Source organism: Bactrocera oleae, chromosome 3 (genome assembly GCF_042242935.1).
Source record: "Bactrocera oleae isolate idBacOlea1 chromosome 3, idBacOlea1, whole genome shotgun sequence".
Classification (NCBI taxonomy): domain Eukaryota; kingdom Metazoa; phylum Arthropoda; class Insecta; order Diptera; family Tephritidae; genus Bactrocera; species Bactrocera oleae.
The window spans coordinates 10,028,373-10,048,628 of record NC_091537.1 but is presented as its reverse complement, the minus strand read 5'-3'; the positions used below and the strand labels follow the sequence as shown (position 1 = coordinate 10,048,628).

Here is a 20,256-nt window from a genome sequence, read left to right as displayed (position 1 = left end):
TTTTATAACTTTCCACAAAGTTTGCCTGAGCGTTAGTTTGGTCCATATTTCTAACATTGTATGTATGTATATATGGGATGAAATAGAACACTCAGATAATAAAAGACTTCAGATTTGGCAGCCTTACGTTCTAACGAAACTGCTCCAGCCCTCTTGAGGAAAAGGCGAAAAACGGAAATTACTAAAAACGACAGTTGTGAACACTCGATAATCACTCCGAATGGCAAATCGAACATTACAAACACATTGACAGCTGCGGTTGCCTGAAAAACAGAATGAGGATGAACACTAAAAAACAACAACAACAAATATACACACGTATACAACAGCAAACGTCAGTTCGAGCAAATCAATCGTGATTTTAGTTGCTTTTGTTATTGTTATTTTCGCTACGTAACACCACTGTCACTGCTAACGCTACGCTGTACGAGTCTACCGTTATTATTGCACGACGGCAGTTGCAAGTTGCTTTCGTGCTGCCACTGAGGCAATCAGAGATGTGAAAAGCTGTCAGCTGCTGCCAATATTATTGCGGCTGTTGTTGTTGTTTTTTTGTTGTTGCTGCTGAAGCTGCGCGAACACCGTCAGCGCGCATTGTACGAAGGCGCCGCCAAAGTGGCACACAATTCGGCTGGCAATGCATCAGCGGTGACAGCAGAAATCTGCAAAAATTGATGTCTCTCGTCAGTCGTCATGCGAGTTGTTGGCTAAAATGATTGTTGTTGCTATTCTAGTTGTGACTTTGCTATTGTATAGCATCAGTTGAAAATAGTCTGTAGACAGTTACTTATACAGGCACACACACACATGCTGTAGTAAGCATTGCTTGCAACAAAATGTGGCACGTTGCACTTACGCTGTTATATGAGCTAAGCTTTATCTGTGAGTGCGGCAAGCACATTTGTTGCATATCACACACACACACACACACGGCACATTTGCTGCGCTCAACTAGCTGCTGTGGATGAGCATCTGCTGCCAGTGTTGCTGCGCTGCAACCGTCTGCCAAGTGGCAACTGCTTCCGATGCGCTTTTGATTAATGCGCTTTCGTGATTCGACGCCAATTGAATATTATCTACAACTCGTTGCACTTTGTTGTTTTCCGCTTTATTTTTACTTGATCCGTGCGCTCACTTGGGTGGGCGTTTAAATTGAATAATTGGCATGTTGAGATTGAGTAGACGACTAACGAGCGCGAGTGCTTACAGGGATTTTGTATTTGTCAAGCGCAGGTAAAGGGTGTTTTTGTAGAGGCAAAGAATTTCTTAGGGGCATAGCTGTCAAATCAGCAGTCAAAGTTTGTTTGCCATTTGTTTGACATTTATGTGTAGTAGACTTTAGAAAAAAACAAAAAATTCAAATTCGGGGTTGAAACTATACTGAGATGGTTCCTTAGAATGCCTTCGACCCGGAGTTATAATAACTATCGGGAGTGATATGCGTGCCGAAGTGATCCATACTTTTTTTTGGCTAAAGATTGAATATTACCGCGAATGTTGAGCCCTACAGGTAAATCATTGAGCACTATTGGATTCACCCTCTTAATACTCATCGCATAGAAGCTAAATAGTTTCACTTTCAATAGATCACTTTATTAAGGCCAACTTTTCTTTACCAAATCATACCAAGGTCACCTTGAACATGTTATTTCACTCGGTTAGAGTACTTTTAGTAGTCTATTTCATAATGTCTGCTTAAAAACCATCCACTTTGACCGTTGCAAACCAATTTTAAGCCTCAGCGGGATACGACTGCTGCAAAATCTGGGTTGAAATTAGTTAGCAGGAATGTTGTACAAAATATGTTGTCGCAATCGTCACACGTCGCTACAATATACGCCAAATATGTTTACCTTTTCAGTAATTTATCTGTAGTTCATTTTGACTGAGTATCCATATCTCTAAAAAAACACCCTTTACACATTAGTGTGTTCACTGTGAAACGTTGAAGGCGATTGCCTGTGGGACTTCTATTTCCAATGGGTATCAAACGAAGAACGGAATGTATATATTACTATTACGCTACTAATTATTAATTGTTCCTTCGAAGTGAGGCATATGGAGGTTTACTCATTACGAATATTTTCCGATATCTTCGTTTTTCTTGTCAAATAAATGCGTTTAACAATCAATGCATATAAGAAGGTTCAAATTCGAATGAACTTACAAAACCTAAGTTTTTAAGGAGTAATTTGTGTATATAGCGACCTCTGAGCCTATGTTTGTAAAATACATATATTATAAAAGATTTGAAATTGTGAAATATTTTGTCATGTTATCAAAAAAGTGTCCAAGAAAATATAATATAATTGTCAACTCTATGCAGTGACAGTCGTCGAAAAATAGTGAAAACGGCTGAATTAGATGGTAGGAACCTTTGAGGAAGCCAGGTGGTGAAAGTCAATAATAGTGAAACAGATAGCTGTTTAAAACCGAGGCAATTGGTGAGAGGCAGAAAGATCCACTGAGAGTCACTATGAGACCCACTAGAGATAACCGGTAAAAAGCTGTGAGCGACGGCGAGAACTAGTGAGAAGCAAAGAAAGCCAATAAAGATCTTTAAGATCCATTGAGAGCCAGCAAAAGTGCGTGAGAGCCGGTGAAAAGCAGCGAGAACGACAGAGAACTAAGGATTTCTTTTCTCAGTTCATTTTTCTTAAGTCTCAACCAGCTCGCAGAAATATATTTCTATATTTTTTTTACTAATAACTTCCGGTATATGTATGTTTTAAACCTGCTGATATTCGGCACGCTCAGAGTTTTACAAAAAATTTACGGAGTTCTGAAATATTACTTCACGAATTTAGCTTTGCTCTATCAATTTGTTTTCTTTCACTCAAAACTTAATTTTGGTATTGTATTTATGGCGCCACTTTACACTGTTCTTCATCCAATCATCATTCTAACCTCAATTTCATGGCTGAAGCCGCATCAATACACTTGTAGCGTCAGCAAGAATTATCAGAAATGACAACTTGAAGTCGTAACCTCATATCATAGCTCAGACATGTCATGCGTAGTTATCAGCTGAAGTGCACAGTTTTGCGGCCACTAGCTTTATCCATATACGCCTAACAAGATGCGATAGGGTCCATTGGAGTTCACTTAATGAATCCAATTCTTTTGAGACACAGCTAGTTGTGGTCGCCGCTGAAATGCGTTGATTGCCATTTGTCTTGTGGCCGCTAAATGTCGGTGCGAAATCCGATTTGGCGAAAGTGGGACAAGCAAAAGCACGTGAAAAATCAGTATTTCACTTTTACGCTTCAAATTGAATTAAAAGTTGATTGGAAACAATTGTACGTGAAAGCTAGAGAAAAGCGAGCAACGCAATGCGGCGCAAAGTAAAATGCAAAAAAAAAAAACGGAATAACGCAACGATTCGAGTTAATGCGATTAAAGCGTGGATTGCAACAGTACTAATTGAAAGTACATAACTATTAATATTAATGATGTAATGAAGTCGTTCTCAATTCGTGAAGGGTGATTGCGATAGCGCTAGTGGCAAGACAAAACAGTTTGAAGATTTAAATACTTAAACAATTTGACGATATACAAGTATTCCACAGACATGTACATTCTTGCTTGCAGATGAACGTATAATCCCCAATTTATTTTATGAGCGCAGATGCAGTGCGAATTCATACAAGAAAAATATTTGTATTTTTATACGAATTCAACTCGATAACTTTGTTGTTACTTTTACAAGTAATTTTTTTTGACAAGAAAGCACAAGTGTTGGCGAATCGAAGACAGCTATTCACATTTACTATATGGCAGTTTATTACACTGAATGCTACACGCAACAATATTTTCCTTGTGTTAATATTTATAATATTATTATTTAACAACAGATAATTCTTATAATCGACACATTAATTTCTGACAGTCGGTTAAACTGTTGTATTAATTGTTACACGTGTTTCGCTCAATTCACGCTTTCGCTCGCACAAAATTCGGGCATTACATTACACATCACAGCGAGCGCGTGAATTCCAGCAATTATTCATTTGCAGTATGTTTTTTTAGTTACCGTTAACAGAGTTTTCGAAACAATAATTTTGCATGTCGATTTTACTTGTACATTCTTCTCATTATTTGTAAGCATTCGCTATTAATCCAGTGCCAGCGCAATGTTGTTGTATGGAAGTGAAAATTAATTTATAAACATGTTTCACCACTAAACCTGCCTTAAATTTTAATAACTGTGCATACAACTGTTACATTGCATGCCAATAGTCTAAGTAAGTATTTGCGGAATTTCGGTAATTTAGCGTAGACCGCATTTAATTGGCAAATATAGATGCACAATTAAGTTCGTACATCGTGTGGCTGTGTGCGTGTGCATTCCTATGGATATGTGTGTGCGATTTGGTGAAAACCGCAAACAACAAAGCGCTAATATCCAACAGTGGCGCCGCATAATAGTACAGCTATTGCAGTAGCCTACCAAAAACTTTACGTGACATGGTAAATTTCGAAAGTTTTTGACAATAAAAAAATCGACAGAAAATCACAGAAGTCTGTGTATCCAACATGTCTTTATAACTCAATAAATTTCGATCCAGACTAGGGTTGCGAATTTTTTAAATAAAAAATTTGGAATAAAAAATTTAATTTTTATTTTGTTGGGGTTTTAAATTAGATTTTCATTTTTTAATTCAAGAGGTTTAAGGTATTAAAAATTTAAAATTGAGATTATTACTTTTTGATTTGAATGAACTCGAAAAAATATGAATTCTGAAACAAATTCGAGTTATAATTCTTAATTATATGCTTAAGATTGAAATTTTTATTTTTCAATTCGATAGTTAAAATTAAAAATAAACTTTTAATCTGGTTTTTGGGATTAAACATTTTTTTATTTCTTAATCCGGTATTTGAGATTAACAATGCGAGTTTAAAAATGACAAGAACTTGATGTTTATCGATCAGCTTGTATGGCAGCTATGTATATGCTGTAGTAGTTCGATTTGAAAGATTTCTGCGGAGATTGTATAGTTGCTTTGAACCATAATCCATGCCGAATTTCGTGAATATATTCATAAATAAATTAAAAAAACTTTATATACAAAAACTTCATTGCGATCGTTCCGTTCGTATGGCAGGTTAACGAAATTATCGTAAGAGACCGTTTTGTAGAGCATTCAGTTTCCTACAAAATCTATGTAACGTGATATATTTTCAAGCAGTTAGAAGCGAGATTAGAATTAATCTAACTGATTATGAAAAATTGAAAACTGCAAGGTCGAAGGCCTTAGCGTTACAATTAAGAGCTCATACTTGGAGAGTTAACCTAAAGGTGTCCAAGAACCTATTTTTCAGAGTATCAAGAAAAAAAAAACACTAATCAGTTTTTTGACACCCCCTTAAATACAAGGTGCACTTATTATTTAGCTACAATATTTTATTTTAAAAACTCAAACACCACAGAAAGCAACTGTATCTACATCCCCCCACACACTTATAGTTACCACACGAAAATATATAATTAATTACTTATATATAACATATATATATATATATGTACACACATATTTACGTATGCTTCTGTGTACGGCACCTTAAGAAATAGACACAGAAAATTCCTGGCGAATTGTGTTTAAATGTGCTAATATTAGTATTTCCATTCACCCTGCCGCCCGTCCATCGCATTCCACGCTGCGCTCGTGCGCACGTACCGAGCTTTATTAATTCAGTTTGTTTTTCAAGTCCGTAAATCGCTAAAAAGGAAGAACTCGAACAAAATTTTGTGGCACGCATTGCGCCAACCACAAGAAATTTCGTGGCCACTTTGCTGTGGTTTAGATACAAAAACTCACACACACACACATACACTCATGCACGAAAAAACGCCGTGCCTGCCGCACACTTGTGTTGCTTGCATGTGTACTTGTATTTGGCGAAATGCTGCGTTTGTTCGAAATATAAAATATAAAAAAAAAATATAAAAATACAAGTAAAAGCGTGAAATTGCGCGTTCCATTTGGTGTTCGCTAATTGGTCACATGACGCACACTTTAAGCTATTTAATTGTCAGCAGTTTCTTATAATCTTGATTTCTATTTAAACTGCAACAAGTGCTGCTATTGCATTGGCATCGAGTCGTGCTAATTTTGTGCAAACTTTCTCAGGGGTGTGCATAAATGTTTTGAAGGACTTCTTGCAAGGATATTTCGGGAAAATTAATAATTCTTGAGCATTTTGAAGCTTTCAAGTGCAAGCAATTATTGTAGCGTCGAAGGATCACGCCAAAAACTAGGCTTAAGTCATCTGTGGCTGGGTCTAGCGATAGTAAGAAGCCAATATGATCAAAAGAAATAAAAATTTATGAATTTTACGATATTTAGCACCTTTTGTTTTATACATGAAAATATGTGAAATTCAATGTTGAAATTGCTTTCAAGTTGCAATACACTCACACTTTTCTATCGTGCACTAGCAGATTTTCTAAAGTAGGCTTAACTGCCGGAAGTAATGCTGCAAGCTGAACAATAGCTATCTTCGATTCGCCATTTCTCTGCTCGCATCTGTTTTCATGTAAAAGCAACAACAAAGCCATCGAGTTGAATTCGTACAAGAGAGTTCCCGGATAATTCGTTCAAGTTGTATAGCCACTATCTTCATTGCTACCAGGTTTCGTTTGGCATATTTCAGATTACTATTGTGAATGGTTCAAGTGGCGCATGAAAATACAATTTTCTTTTTGTATTTTTGAAATGTAAGACTTAAAATGAATTCTAGTAATTTATAGAAAACAAAAATTAAGGATTACAGCAAAAATGTCTCTACCAAGCAAGAATCATAACACTATTGCGCATGCGTCAGAAGACAAGTTAGCGCAGGGTTGCACTACGAACGTTGCCAGATTGTTTGAGTATTTGAGCATCTGATTTACAATAGTTTGTTCATCTCGCTACTCTTCAACCTAGGCGAATCGAAGACAGCTAATAAGTCGTGCATAAAAAGATTGTTTTTCATTTATTGATGGCCAGAGGTCCTCCACCGTTATTGATTTAAATCCAGAATATACCGACTGCTTTTGAGATTATTGATTTAAAAATTTTTTTTAAATTTTATGTACAAACTAATTGGCAACACTTGCGATGCAAACCTGCGCTAACATGTCCTCTCTTGTATAGCTCTTAAGCTTTAAACGTTTGGGTAAAGGATTAGTCCATAAAATTTACTCTACTATTAATTACTACGAAGTTTTCCAAAGGCTCTCTGAAAGAAGATTGAGGAGTTACATGGTTTTCACAGCTTCAAAAAAAAATGTTTACTGCCTTATTTATTCGGTTGTCAAAAGTTCTCACGAACTACCTAACGTTCTTAATGAAATTATACACAGGTCTTTGAGATATAATTTGAAAGGTCTTGCCGCAGAGGTGTTTTTTTTTTTTGTTCAATTAAAACTATTTATTTTTCACCAAAATTTGCATGTTTTTGTAAAATGTCTGCCAAAAATAAAATTTTCACTCTATTTGTTTTTTCTACGTCCCAATACCTAGTTTATGGTTTTAGTTCAAACACGTCTCTTTTTCTTTGAAAACTTCACAAAATCTTTATCAAATATGTATCTATGTATCGGAATAATAAAAAGTTTGAATGAAATATTTCATTTTTTATATGAACAAAAAAAATTATTGAAAATAGGGCATTTTTTGCTCGACGAAACCCATGTAACCCCTTAAAAGAGCGTAATTAAATAAACAAGGTATGTAATCTTCCCAAATATAAAAGACAAATTGTAAAAATCTTCTGAACTCCACAACAACAATAATTCCGGTGGTTGCCTTAAAAATAAACATCACATTTATAAATTAATCCAAATCCGAAGCGAAAAGCTGGGTTTTAATACATAATATGAGACGAATAGAAAAAGTTCTATTTAAGTTTTTATTAAGAAAAGTTCTAGTTAAGTAGGTTACATTACGCATCACCAAAAACTTTTCTTTGACTGCCAGATTAAAAAACCTTTACAAATAGAATTTTAAAAGTTTAAATGCAATAAATAAGGACACTTATATTTTGATTTCTAAGAAACTTTTATTTACATATAAATCTTATCAATATTTTTTTTTTTTTGGTTATTTTTTTCTTTTTTGTTTTTTCTTACTTTTGTTTCAATAATTATGAATTATACAAATTATAACTTTAACATAGTTAAAAGAACTTAACCTATATATGTTTTTCTTACACTTTTTACAACTGGTTAACTCACTGAACTAATGACACTGAACTAATGATAACTTAGATATGTTTTTCTTACACTTTTATATATCTCGAACACTTTTATATATAACTCACTGAACTGAATGATAACTTAGATTAAAAAAAACTTAGCTAAAGCAATATTTAGTTTTCCTATTTTTCCTGAATTTATGTACGTGCTGCTCTCAAAATGAGCTAGCTTCCGGCCTGACTACAACATTTATTTCCGCTGAAACTGAAGGCACAGCTTCCGGTTCTATTATAACACTTCATTGGGAAGGAACTGAAGGCAAAGCTTCTGGACTGATTTTAACATTTCCTTCGGATAAATCTAAACACATAGCAACTGGTTCCATTAAAACATTTCTTTCGCATAAAACTGCAGACATAGGTTCTGGTTTGATTATAACATTTGCTTGCGTTGGAACAAAGGCTGTTGCTGAAACACTACGACGAAATTTTTTGCACTCATCCGCGCATTTGGTAGAAATAGAAGTTTTCACATCCTTGGCCTTCATATTTTTCGTAAGCATCATAAACTCGACTAAGTCATTCACGATTAGCTGATTCAATTGTCCTTTTTCGGGTTTGTTCATGTCCAAAAATGCCGGGGATGGCTTGCCGGTTAATGTGTGCGTAGCGAGTGTATTGTGGTGGAATATACGACTTAACAGTTTGCGTGTTATTGCCGCACCTGTGTTGCGCCAATTTAGTTCCATTAAAAATTTTTTTAGCACTTTGGTGCCATTTGCACCGATTTCTACAAATTCAGTACCATCTTCCACTATGGTATGCTTGTCGAGGTGCTTTCTAATCACATCCATATTAACTGATGCGATTTCTTTCACCCTCATTTTCTTTCGTTGTTGTTCATCGACATTATCGCTGCTCTGATTGAATGAAGTTGGACTGTTTTCCGCTGCTAGTGCGCGTTTTCCCGAGCAACTGTGCTTAGTTGTTATTGTAGTTTGTATTGCACCATCCTGCTGTGGTTGTGATGGATAGAAAGTACTACTAACTGATCGGCCAAGTGTTGTCATAAGTCCCGGAGTCAGCGTTGATTTAATGGCATCAGTCGTGATTTCGTTTTTTAGTGGCAACACCTTTGGCGTCGCCAGTCCCAGTAATTCACTGATTTCCCTTTCATGTACATTGAATTTTGTCAAATCGAGTGGCTGTTCGAGATATTTATCGCAACACAAATGTGGTGCTGGCAGCTGCGCTATCAGCTTCTTATTTTCTGTTGTTAATTTTTGTAGTTCAATACGTAACTGCTGCACCTCTACCAGTTCTTCTTCAAATGAAAATGCGCTAAACAAATTATCTTCCAAACGTTCCGTTATACGTGAAAATGTATCAAATAACTCATTCACTTCAAATTGATAGCGGGTGGCTTCCTCCACTTGTGGCAAGTGCTTAACGTTGCTGCTGATTGAGCCAATCGGCAATGAGCGTGTTAGATTCTTGAGAATCGAGGGATGTTTAAATACATTATCCATTTTCTATGTGGGTATGTAAGTATTTTTGAAAAAAACTCTATGCACTTTTTTTTAATTTTCGTATTTTTCAATTTGAAAACTGCTGCTAAAACTGCAAACAGCCAAATGGTTGTTTGAGATTCTAAAGAATGTCTCTTATTAAATCACTTTTGGTTTGTCAATTCACGTTTTATGATGTGTAGATGATGTGTGCTCATCGCTACAAGAAACTAAACTGTTGATCAATAGCACGGCTGTCGGGGCTTTTAAAGTAAAAATCTGACTTCAAGTGGCTTGCACAGGTAGTCAATGATATTTGCACGTCATTCGCTGATTTATTTTTGCGCTCCCACCAACCTCATCACCCTAAGAGTAGATAACTGCTTAACTAGGCAGGTACAGAAATAAATATGTTGTCTCTGTCTTTTACCGTTTTTTGTGCGATTTAAGCATAATATGTAAAAACAGTGAGGGGTAACGTTAAAAATTGAAAATTTTCACTTAACCTTCGCGCGCTTAATATATTTTATAAAATTTCAGGCACTATAAGTATGTACTTATGTATCTAATAAGCTCATATTTGGAACTGTTTGTAAAAATATTAAAACAAATAGTTTCAAAACATAGTTTAGATACATAAACGTTGCTATTATTTATATTTAAAAAATATTTAAAAAATTAAAATACGTAGTTTTACTCAGCTCATTCTCATACCTTACACACACACTCACAAGAGACGTCAGGAGCTTTTGTGAAAGCTTCCAAAAAAAGTTTTCATAAAGCTACTAAAAACGCTGTCATAATAAATATTTCTAGTCAAGAAAAGCTATAAAATTTAAAATATTAGCAAAGAATGTTTCGACTAAAGCGTTTACAATAGAAAAATTGAAGAGTTGTTAAAATCAGCGAATGGAATTATGCATTGAAATTTCCTTGAAAGCTTGCAAAATTAGAAAAGCTTATAATAGACTCTTAACCTCACACATAATTATTCGTTTAACCAGTAACATTCTTTTATCCTGAACTTACTAATTTTTTAGTTTACTGCTTTGTGTTACAATTTACAGTTATTCCATTTATAATATACCTATACCAATTATGAAACTCTGAGACTGATTGACTATACTTTTGCTGTACTAATTGCTTAAATATGATTATGAAATGGCTTGAAAGGGTGAGCAGTTGATTGCTTTTGTAATAAAAATAAAATATTTATTTATTATCAAGGTTTTTATTGAGCCACTGAAGTATTATATCAGGTCCTTTCCCAGCTCTGGCTGTCTTTGTTTAATAAAAATACAAAAACTTACAAATTTAGTGCTCAGTTATAGAAAAAGCAGTATGTAACTGTACATAAGTGTTATTGCATTTTTACATGCACGTATTTCTCAATCCAGATCAATTAAACACCGTATTCATGGCTATAATCGCTAACAATCGGTTATGCGACGTATGTCTATTTTTAGCAACACTTTCACACATCCACGAGTTACTTCTAATTAAGGTCGATTACCATATACAAAGAATACAATTAAGTCATAATTTTGTGCTTGTTAGTTTAGTCATTCAAAATAAGCACTTTCGCTTAGAGGTTTCTTATTCAAATGAACTACGGTCAACACTTAAGTAGGTGTTGCCTTTTCAATTCTTTTCTCTTTCTGGTTTGTTATGCGAAATTATTCAAAAGACACATAAATTTATGGTAGTTAGAAATTCCCTGCACCGGTGCCAGGCATCTTTCTTCCCTATCCTTGGCATAAATTAAGCGCATTATCAAGCATGTGTTTGTGTGAGTATGCGCGCAAGCTGGCATAAACAGCGCTGTTATTAATGTTTAATGCGTCTGCTAACCTTTCAATTTCGTTATATTTGCTATTGTCACGAAACAATAGATCATGCAAAACACGTTGCCAGCGCAAAGGTGTGTCACTCACTTTTTTTGTTTTTTTCATTCTTGGCTTGTGTTTTTGTTCAATAGTTCAAAATAATTATTTTAAGTGAAAAGGATTACACTCCAACAGCCTGTATTAGTAATATTGGTTGGAAGCTGCAGCATATCGTAAATAATATAACTGTATTAAAATATACAGGTAGTTAGTACAACATTATCAAGATTCTTTGCTGCGCTTAATTCGGTAATATCTTAAGTAATTCTCTAAGCAATTTATTGACTATGAAGAGACTATCGCCGAAACAAAGGTATTTTTGGTTACCAATTATATTGAATTTGAAAATAGAAATTTGCCAATAAAAATTTGTATATACCATATATGTATCAAGACACTGTTCCCAAGTAGATTTTAAGTCACCGAATTTTCAAGAATTCCACAAAGATTACCAGAACCAAATCGTTGAAACCCCTTTTATGCTAAAAGAACGTGTGGTAGCTTTAAAGAGTTACCTATTTCAATATTTTTTTCATATAAAAAACTAAATATTTTATGCACCCTTTTTATAATTCCAAAGATACATATTTAATAAAGATTTTGCGAAAATTTCAAAGGAAAATATTCAAAACTCGGCCATTACGACGCCATTTCTGGCAGTCCCTCGGAAAAAAGGTGCTTCCGCATTGCCAGCAGAATTTCTGACAGGATCATCAAAAGGAAAAAGAAAAAAATACGTGTTTGAACTAAGACCCTTAACTAGGTATTGGGACAAAAAATCCTCCGCCGCGAGACCTTCTAAATTATATCTCATAAACCTGTGTATAATTTAAGATCGGTTGAATATTTGGCGAGAAATCTTGACAACCGACTTTGAAAACACAGTTTCGAGATAAACGCGTTTTAAGTTTTAAGTGACTATATAGCTGAGCTCGAGCGCGCAACTTTACAAAGCTGTATCTCCAAAACTATAACTGGTATCAACTGAGACTTTAGAACAATATTCTAGAGATGTCACAGATTTAAATAAGATAATCAATTTTTTTTTTGTTTTTTGAAGCCGTGAAACCCATGTAACCCCTTAAATAGTATATGTGACTAGACGTACATACTAACGTCAAGAATTTAGCAATGAAAGCTTCAAACAGAAAAAAAATTAGATGAAAGCGAAGATATGTAAATATTATATTTCACCCATATAAGCTGGTAAGACGACTTATTTATATTATTGAACTGCTTCCTAAAAAAAATCTAAATATATGCGGGTGTTCCTTTCTAAATTTTTTGTTAAAAGTGGCATCATTTCCTAGAGAATTTTGTTTTCACTAGAAGCTGTGCTCTAAAACCGCTAAATACAAATTCCTATGCAATTTAAGACTCAACATTTTTTCATACTTAGCAAAATTTCATTTTCGAAATTTTTTTGAAAAAAAAATTTGTTTGAGGAATCTGGTTCATCATACATAATGTTCGAAAAAATATCCCAATTTTTAGTTTTGTTTACGCACTCAGTTTTCAGTCACTTATAAATGTGCCAAAGACAGTTGATAAAAATAATTTGTTTTAAATCATTTTAGAGTATTCCTTACATAAACAAAAAATTGATAACAAACATAAATTTTCGTAAATTGAAAGTGTGCCAAATAATCAATAAAGAATTTTCGCGTAATTTTTGAGAAAAAAATAATTCTAAATTAAATTTGTGTTAAATGTTATGGTTTTAAATTCGCAATGTTATTTTGGAAGCTGATCTACAGCAATAAAAAATTACAAAAGCCGCGAAGAAGACATTTTCTATTATAAAATTTGAAAACCGTATAAACAATGAACAACATTTACAATGAGCAACAACAAAAGAAACTGACACGAGCCATAGCGATGCGTGCGCTCATGTATGCCAGTGGCGAGAAGTAAGTGCGGAACGCCGAACAATATACTTATAAGATAATTTTGAAAAGTCTGTTTTAAACTTGTCATGACTCTTCTTTCTCTCTTTCGCGCGCATACTTAGCTGCTATTGTCCTGTGAAGAAACCAACCAAATTCATTGTCACACTGAAGCCGGTCATTAAAACGCCCAACGCCGATCCTTACCTCAATTTGGAAGCGGAAGCGGAAGCCAGCGGCTGCACCTGTAATATGAGGAATCCGCGTAAGACCATAACCGCTGAGCAAATTCAAGTGCGAACCAATAACGAAGCATTAAAAGGCAAAACACTATTGAGTAAGTTGCATATAAAAGTGAACAATCTTTTATTTGTCAAAATTAGTCAAATTATTACATACTAATAGCTATTTAAATTTTGAGATGTAAGAATATATGACAGCATAAAATACTTATACATAAAGAAAAGAACAAAGTCAAACCTAATAATTAAACCCAAAATAATATATATATGAGCAACGATAGACATACAAACGTAAATACTCGAAAAAAAGGAAAAAGTTTTACAAAAATGTTGAAAGCTTAATATGAGTACTGTCCCTTCAAAGCTCTCCAAAACTCTGCACAGACTTTGAGATTTCATTGTAGCTAACTAAACTTAACACATTTGATATAACAGAGGCTTATTTGAAAAGCGCCAGTAAAAATCTAATTAACGCCTAAAACTTTACTAGAAACGCTGTAAACTTCTTAATCTAGTTAAGTTCTAGAAAAAGTTACAACATCAGGCTTTTGTACACCAGGACAATTATATTGTAAATATATGCTTAGCAATATATTCATAAACGTATACCCCTTAGTACACAATGCGCTAATACGTATATATCTCATAAATTTTTCCCACATTTTTTGACTTTTAGCACCTTACAAAACGGTGACTCATAAAAGTATGCTATAATTTTTGCAATAAACAAAATTTAGCTAGGTAAGACAGCATTATCTGTGAGAGCAGCCGCATAAATTTGCACTTCTTAGACCACTAGTGCTAAGTGAGCTGCAATATTCGGAAGATATTTCATATACGTTACATACATCCATAAAGGTGATAGCTACTTAAATTCAGCGACAAATCAGACGTCAAGTCAGTGCATGATTTTCAAAAGCAGACATCTGTTAGTGCAATTGTTGGCAGTGGCTGGCGCTAGCTTCCCATATATTTTTCTGATTATGACCGTGTTTGGCTGCATGAAACTTTATTTTGATATCATATATATATGCATATCATCTATTTTTATTTTACCCATTTGCGTTTATCTTCTTCTATTTTTCTTTTTCGGTTTTCTGTGCTTTATATGTTTATTTAGTTGCTTTTTGTGCTGCCTCTTTTGATGGTCTCTTTTAAGTTTCGTCTTAGAAAGTTTCGCACATTTATTTTCTATGGCTTTGCAGGTTTCCTCAACCATTCGAGTTTTCGTAACCAACATAAAGTGTACAAGATCTGCAATGGTTGCAGCGCTCTGTTATCCTGTTGCTCAACTCTAAAAACTTTGCCATTGTCATCAGCATTACATAACTCGTCTCATTTCCTTTTTATTCTTCGAATTGTTTTAATATTTGCCTTTCTCTTTAGCGCGGATTCTTGAACGGGTATATCATGTTTCAGATATTTCCACTATCTTCAGAGACCGGTACTCATCCCATAACCGTAGCGCCATTTGCCTAAACATGATCTTTATGTTGCATTAGTTACATTAAATTCGCAGATATATTACCAGACGCGGCAGCGCACATAATACGTGTGCTTGGTTAACATTGGAAGCTGAAAAAAAACAACAATATTAAAGCTAGATTAAGCTTGAATAAGCTAGCTAAAATATTTGATTTCTACTTATATGCTCATATCTTAATTAAATACAGAAAGAATATTTTTCTAATAACAGCGTGTCTAAAATGGATGAAATCAGGGCAATACTTCCCCTAGATAGTTTGCCAACACATGCAGCTGCTTCCCCGGCTTTGATCCTTGCAGGTTGCGGAAGTATAAAATGTTCGGTTACATCTGAACTTAGCTCTTCCTTACTTGTTTTTCTTTTATATATATATTTTTTTTATTTTAAATCTTTACGTATACAGTGTAAGTAATTTGGAATCATTTAAATAGCACTTACCAATTTCCCACAACCGCACACGCCTTGAAAAGAGCTACCCTGCTGAAACACAGAAAAACATATATCAACACTTGAACTGTTCAGATATATTATATAAGTGATATATTTCTGAAGCCTAGTTATAAAGAATAATTTTTAGAGACAAATCTTTTTTTTTTATAATTTTTCGATTTTTGCATTTACTTAAATTTGTTGAAAGTGTTTTAAAGCCAAAACAAAATAAATTAAAATATAATGTTTGAAAATTGTTAGAAGTCTGAGTCTCCTGATTTGTTTCTGTTAGCAAAACTACTAAAAACCCCATAAAAAATCAATCAACAAACCGGGGATCTTAAAATTTACATCTGCTACAGCTTTTATAGATTAGAATTCTGATTCCGACAACTATCAGATTCCACAATAACCTTTAGTTTAATTTTATATTAATTTGGGAATATGAAGAGTTAATGATATGCCATGTTTACATAAATATCGCCAAGTTTTTAACCCTTAACATTAACTTTAGGTGTAAGTTCAAATATAACAACTGTCTTCTATTCGCCAATTCTACGCTCGCTATCTTTACGCACTGTTTGTTATTTTATCAAAAAATTTACAAGTACAAGGCAACAACAAAGTTATCGAATTTATTGATACAAGAGAATACGCGAATACCTCAGCTATCTTAAATGCTTCCAATGTTTAGTATGGTACCAACTGGTATGCATTGTTCGATTCACTACCCACCAAAGCTTGGTTAGTTAATTATATGATCAATCCGCTATAGCCAAAGCAATAAGAAAATTTGCTATCTCATTTTTATGGCCATACTTTTTGAGTCGAATTGGCAATCTAGCCAGATCCTTGTTTTTCAAGTTGGAAATATCACCACAATAGGAATTTTAACTCACCAAACAGTGCCATCTGTTGGAAAGCTTTGTCAGCCAATAAATCACTTATTGCGTTTATTATGAAATCTAAATATGAACAAAAAGCCTTAGGTAAAGTTTTGGAACATACTTTTTTTTTTAAATTATTTTTGTAATAATGCTATATAAATGACATGTCTCTAGTACGATTGTAATAATTCATATACATAACTGCACATATTTTAGTATATACCATAATTTGGAAAACATCTACAAAAAGGCACATTGGCCAGATCATCTACCGTTATTTCCGATTATCCGTATTTTAGAGCAAATTTGCTTTCCAAATATAGTTTTACATGGTATATTAGTTCTTTTACATACAAAAGTTACCTGCTACTATGATTATGAACATAAGCCTGGCTCTTAAAATTAAATATAAAAGTATTTGCATTTTCAACTCGATATTACAACGTATCTAATAAAAATGACTATATTATAATAAATTGTTCTCGATTATTATACAATCCATTAATTTTATTATATTTAACAAGTCATCATTTTGAAACAATCGATAATAATTTCATATATTTCTTGATATGTCTTAAAAACTGCACGAAATATTTTTCTCCACAATATATAATTTTAGGACAGGTATAAAAACAGTAACCATATTTTCTTTTCTGTATATACGTATACATATGTAAATAACACACAACACCGCACAAGCATAGCACAATGTGTCCTTGAATTCAGCAATTTATTTGACTGGCGGGCGGGTCGGATTTATGTCGGTCGAATGTACATGAGGTGACGCCGTTAAAGTAATCAATTGTTTTTAGTTTTCAACTTGTTTACTGAATTTAAATAACAAAAGAGCGCAGGTTAAATCATGAATCACGGTATCCCACGGTATCATACAACTTCAGATGTACATAAATACAGTTGTCTGTATTGTCATATGCAATGTTTGCAGACAAAGTTATTTGCCAAAAATAAAAATAAAACCGTTACTTGCGTCTAATGAAATTGTAAACCTTTACCTTCTTTTAAGCCATGAACTGCGTATAAAGAACTTTTCAAAGGCCAACTTCTTGAAAACACTACAATAATACCATTACTTTATTAGCTCACGTTTAACACAATACAAAATGCGCGTATATTCCTAAATGAAGGGAAATCAGTCGGAAAAAAACAAAAGTCAGTTAGAATACATATTTTTTCATTTGATCGTTGGAAACACCTTTTGAATAAGCTTAGAAACCTTTCCAGGTAATAATGTGTACCCCAAAATTACTAAACTAACTATAAGTAAAATAGCTACTACATGCATTTACATAAGTGGTATGCATACATATATATATACATATACCCAAATATATATATATATATTCTAAGTATGTATATATAATCTAAATCGTATATATATTTTTCGAAATATTATATATGCGCTCATAATTTCTAAGCAAACTCTCATAGAAGTGACTACTTTCTATTATACTAAATATAATGATATATATATATGAGTATATGAAAATTTCTTATAATAATATTCAAATTATTGCTACCTTAGCAATAACAAGTCAAAACTTATGTGTTAATCTGTAGCAATTATTATCATTCCTAGCGCAATTATAATAGCCGCTCGGCAACTGAATACCAAAATTTGCATTATGCAAGTCTATAGGATACGGATTACAGGCAACTGAAAAATTATCATTTCTTATTAGTTCGATATTGCTGTTGCTTAAATTTTATGTGAAAACGTATTTTGCAAATAATATTTACTTTGTTACTATTTTCATGTTGAATTTTTATTTATTAACAGTGTCTGTTGATCTATTAATAATTATCATATATACATTAGGGTAGGTCAAAAATAGACGTATGTTCATTTTTTCGCTACATACTCAGACAAATTGGTTCAAAAGAAATTAACAGTTAAAGTTTGACTATGTAAAGTCAAATTTGTTTCTTTGCCCTTCCCGTTAAAATGTAGAGCTTATACTTAGAGAGCCTTTCTTAGAGATGTCTATCGGCCAATTTTTTAGAGTACAAAGCGAAGTTTAGATTACCCACCCTAATGTATATGTATCAGTTTATATTTAACTGTGGTTAAGCGCTGCATTCTTGTAAGTTGAGAGTGAGTAAATTTCACGACGAAAGCAAAAATGTTCAAATCTAAATTTTTAAATCAATTTCAAATCTACTGAGCAAATAAATTTCAATGAAAGCCTTTGTTTTCAATTTCTTTATATTAATTCCTGCACAAATTTGATCAATAAAATACTTTAAACAGAGATTCTCAAAAATGTTGTAACAGAGTTGTTATCTGAATTTTCAGTGTACCTGCAACAATGCAATGCAGAATTCAGCAATATCAACCGATAGCTACTAATAAGAGTGTATGAATAATACTGGTAGGATGGCATTCATAATCTAATATGAATGTTAATCTGATCAGATTTTTATTATATTTATAGTTTAAGGATTAACATTTTTCAAATAGTAGCTGATAAAAAATGGAAATTTCAATAGCGTTAAACAAATTCTCATAAGAAAGTAAAAACGGTTTTGTTCATATTAAAGTGGTATGTCTACTGGCCATATTGTCGCAGGCTTATGCATTCTATAACAAAATTCAATCCCATAGATTTCCTTATGTGGATTTAAACACTCTTTGCCACGTTTATGTTATGATATTTATACCCTGAACAGGGTGTATTAAGTTTGCCACAAAATTTTTAATGTCAAAAAGGATTCTCCCAGTTTTTGAGCTATCGGCCAGAAACTTGGCACACGTCCTTTTATCATCAATACGCTGCTCATTTGTCGGAACCGCCGATATCAGACAAACTATAGCATATAGCTGAACGATCGAAATCAACGAACGAACAAACTGAACGATCGAAATCAAGTGCTGGAAGATTTTTCATTTGAAAAATTTGGCATAGATTATTGTTTAACGCAATTATGCGCACTCCGAAGAAATTGTTCAGGTCGGATAACTATAACTCACAGCTGTCAAACTAACTGACCGATCACAATCAAGATAAAGATCTTTTTATATGGTACTATTGTACCTTATGATATTAAAAATGCACCTGTAAAGGTTATTATAGCTTCAGTGCAGCCAAAGTTAGTAGTTTTTCTTGTTCTAATCAAATTCATGAAAAATCACTGCAGTATTAACTGCTAGAACGTAACAATTCAGTTTTAGATCAGTACAAATACTAGTTTTTGAAACAAAACTATAAGTTTTATAATCAAAACTCCACAACACTGCCTACTTTTAGAGAAAACCAACTACGAAAATGATTACCTCAGCGAAAAGCAGTAATATGGTATTCTTTAACTATATACAAGTAAAATAAACTGACAACTACGATAAAGAAAATCTATTCCATATTTAAAAGTTGCTAGCATATGTTTTCCTATATATCAAGCACGGTCTATATATTCCAACTCGAATTTCACCACAGTTTTATGATCAAATATAAGCATAAGTCTGAGAAGAGCAAAATTGCCAATCGCCTCAGCATTTAAAATTAGATTTGGTTGGTTGGTTGATTACAAAGAAAAAAAGTAAAGGAAAAAATTAATAATGATGTTCTTATAAGCAAAGTCACGTTACTACTATAAAATAACAACTTTTTTGCAACATTTCCGCCATCGTAGATTAATTTTATGAGTTACCGAAGAAAACATATGTAGCTGTCGGGTTCAAGACGATCTAAGTGGTTTGTAAATTCGCACTTTGCACTGGGGCACTGTCTTA

General features: G+C 33.4%; 2 protein-coding genes and 1 long non-coding RNA gene across 37 annotated transcripts in view; 1 reads left to right on the top strand and 2 right to left on the bottom strand.

Moving 5' to 3' along the window:
* Positions 1–8,289: 8,289 nt before the first annotated feature.
* Positions 8,290–9,943, bottom strand: Elba1 (Early boundary activity 1). The gene has a single exon (XM_070107424.1). It carries the CDS (start codon positions 9,711–9,713, stop codon positions 8,484–8,486), a length of 1,230 nt encoding a protein of 409 aa, XP_069963525.1. The 5' UTR covers positions 9,714–9,943; the 3' UTR covers positions 8,290–8,483.
* Positions 9,944–13,147: 3,204 nt separating this feature from the next.
* The window catches only part of LOC106624941 (uncharacterized), a 13,588-nt gene continuing 6,479 nt past the window's right edge, over positions 13,148–20,256 (top strand). The window contains exons 1-2 of the mRNA XM_014244732.3: positions 13,148–13,488; positions 13,590–13,801. Coding sequence (XP_014100207.3) covers positions 13,403–13,488; positions 13,590–13,801 — 298 coding nt within the window. The 5' untranslated portion in view covers positions 13,148–13,402. The remainder of the gene's footprint in view (positions 13,489–13,589; positions 13,802–20,256) is intronic.
* The window catches only part of LOC138856386 (uncharacterized), a 14,852-nt gene continuing 8,398 nt past the window's right edge, over positions 13,803–20,256 (bottom strand). For 12 of the 35 annotated variants that reach the window (XR_011395627.1, XR_011395626.1, XR_011395624.1 and 9 more), the window contains 3 exons: positions 15,631–15,672; positions 14,763–15,281; positions 13,803–14,703 (listed from right to left, as the gene is read on the bottom strand). This is a non-coding gene — a long non-coding RNA (uncharacterized lncRNA). Of the gene's footprint in view, positions 14,704–14,762; positions 15,282–15,630; positions 15,673–16,520; positions 16,587–17,521; positions 17,644–20,256 lie in introns of all 35 variants that reach the window. The other 23 variants (XR_011395646.1, XR_011395642.1, XR_011395640.1 and 20 more) reach the window with 7 other exon arrangements.

Coding starts and splice junctions, on each gene's coding strand:
- Elba1 (XM_070107424.1), bottom strand. CDS start 9,713: ATGGATAATGTATTTAAACATCCCTCGATTCTCAAGAATCTAACACGC.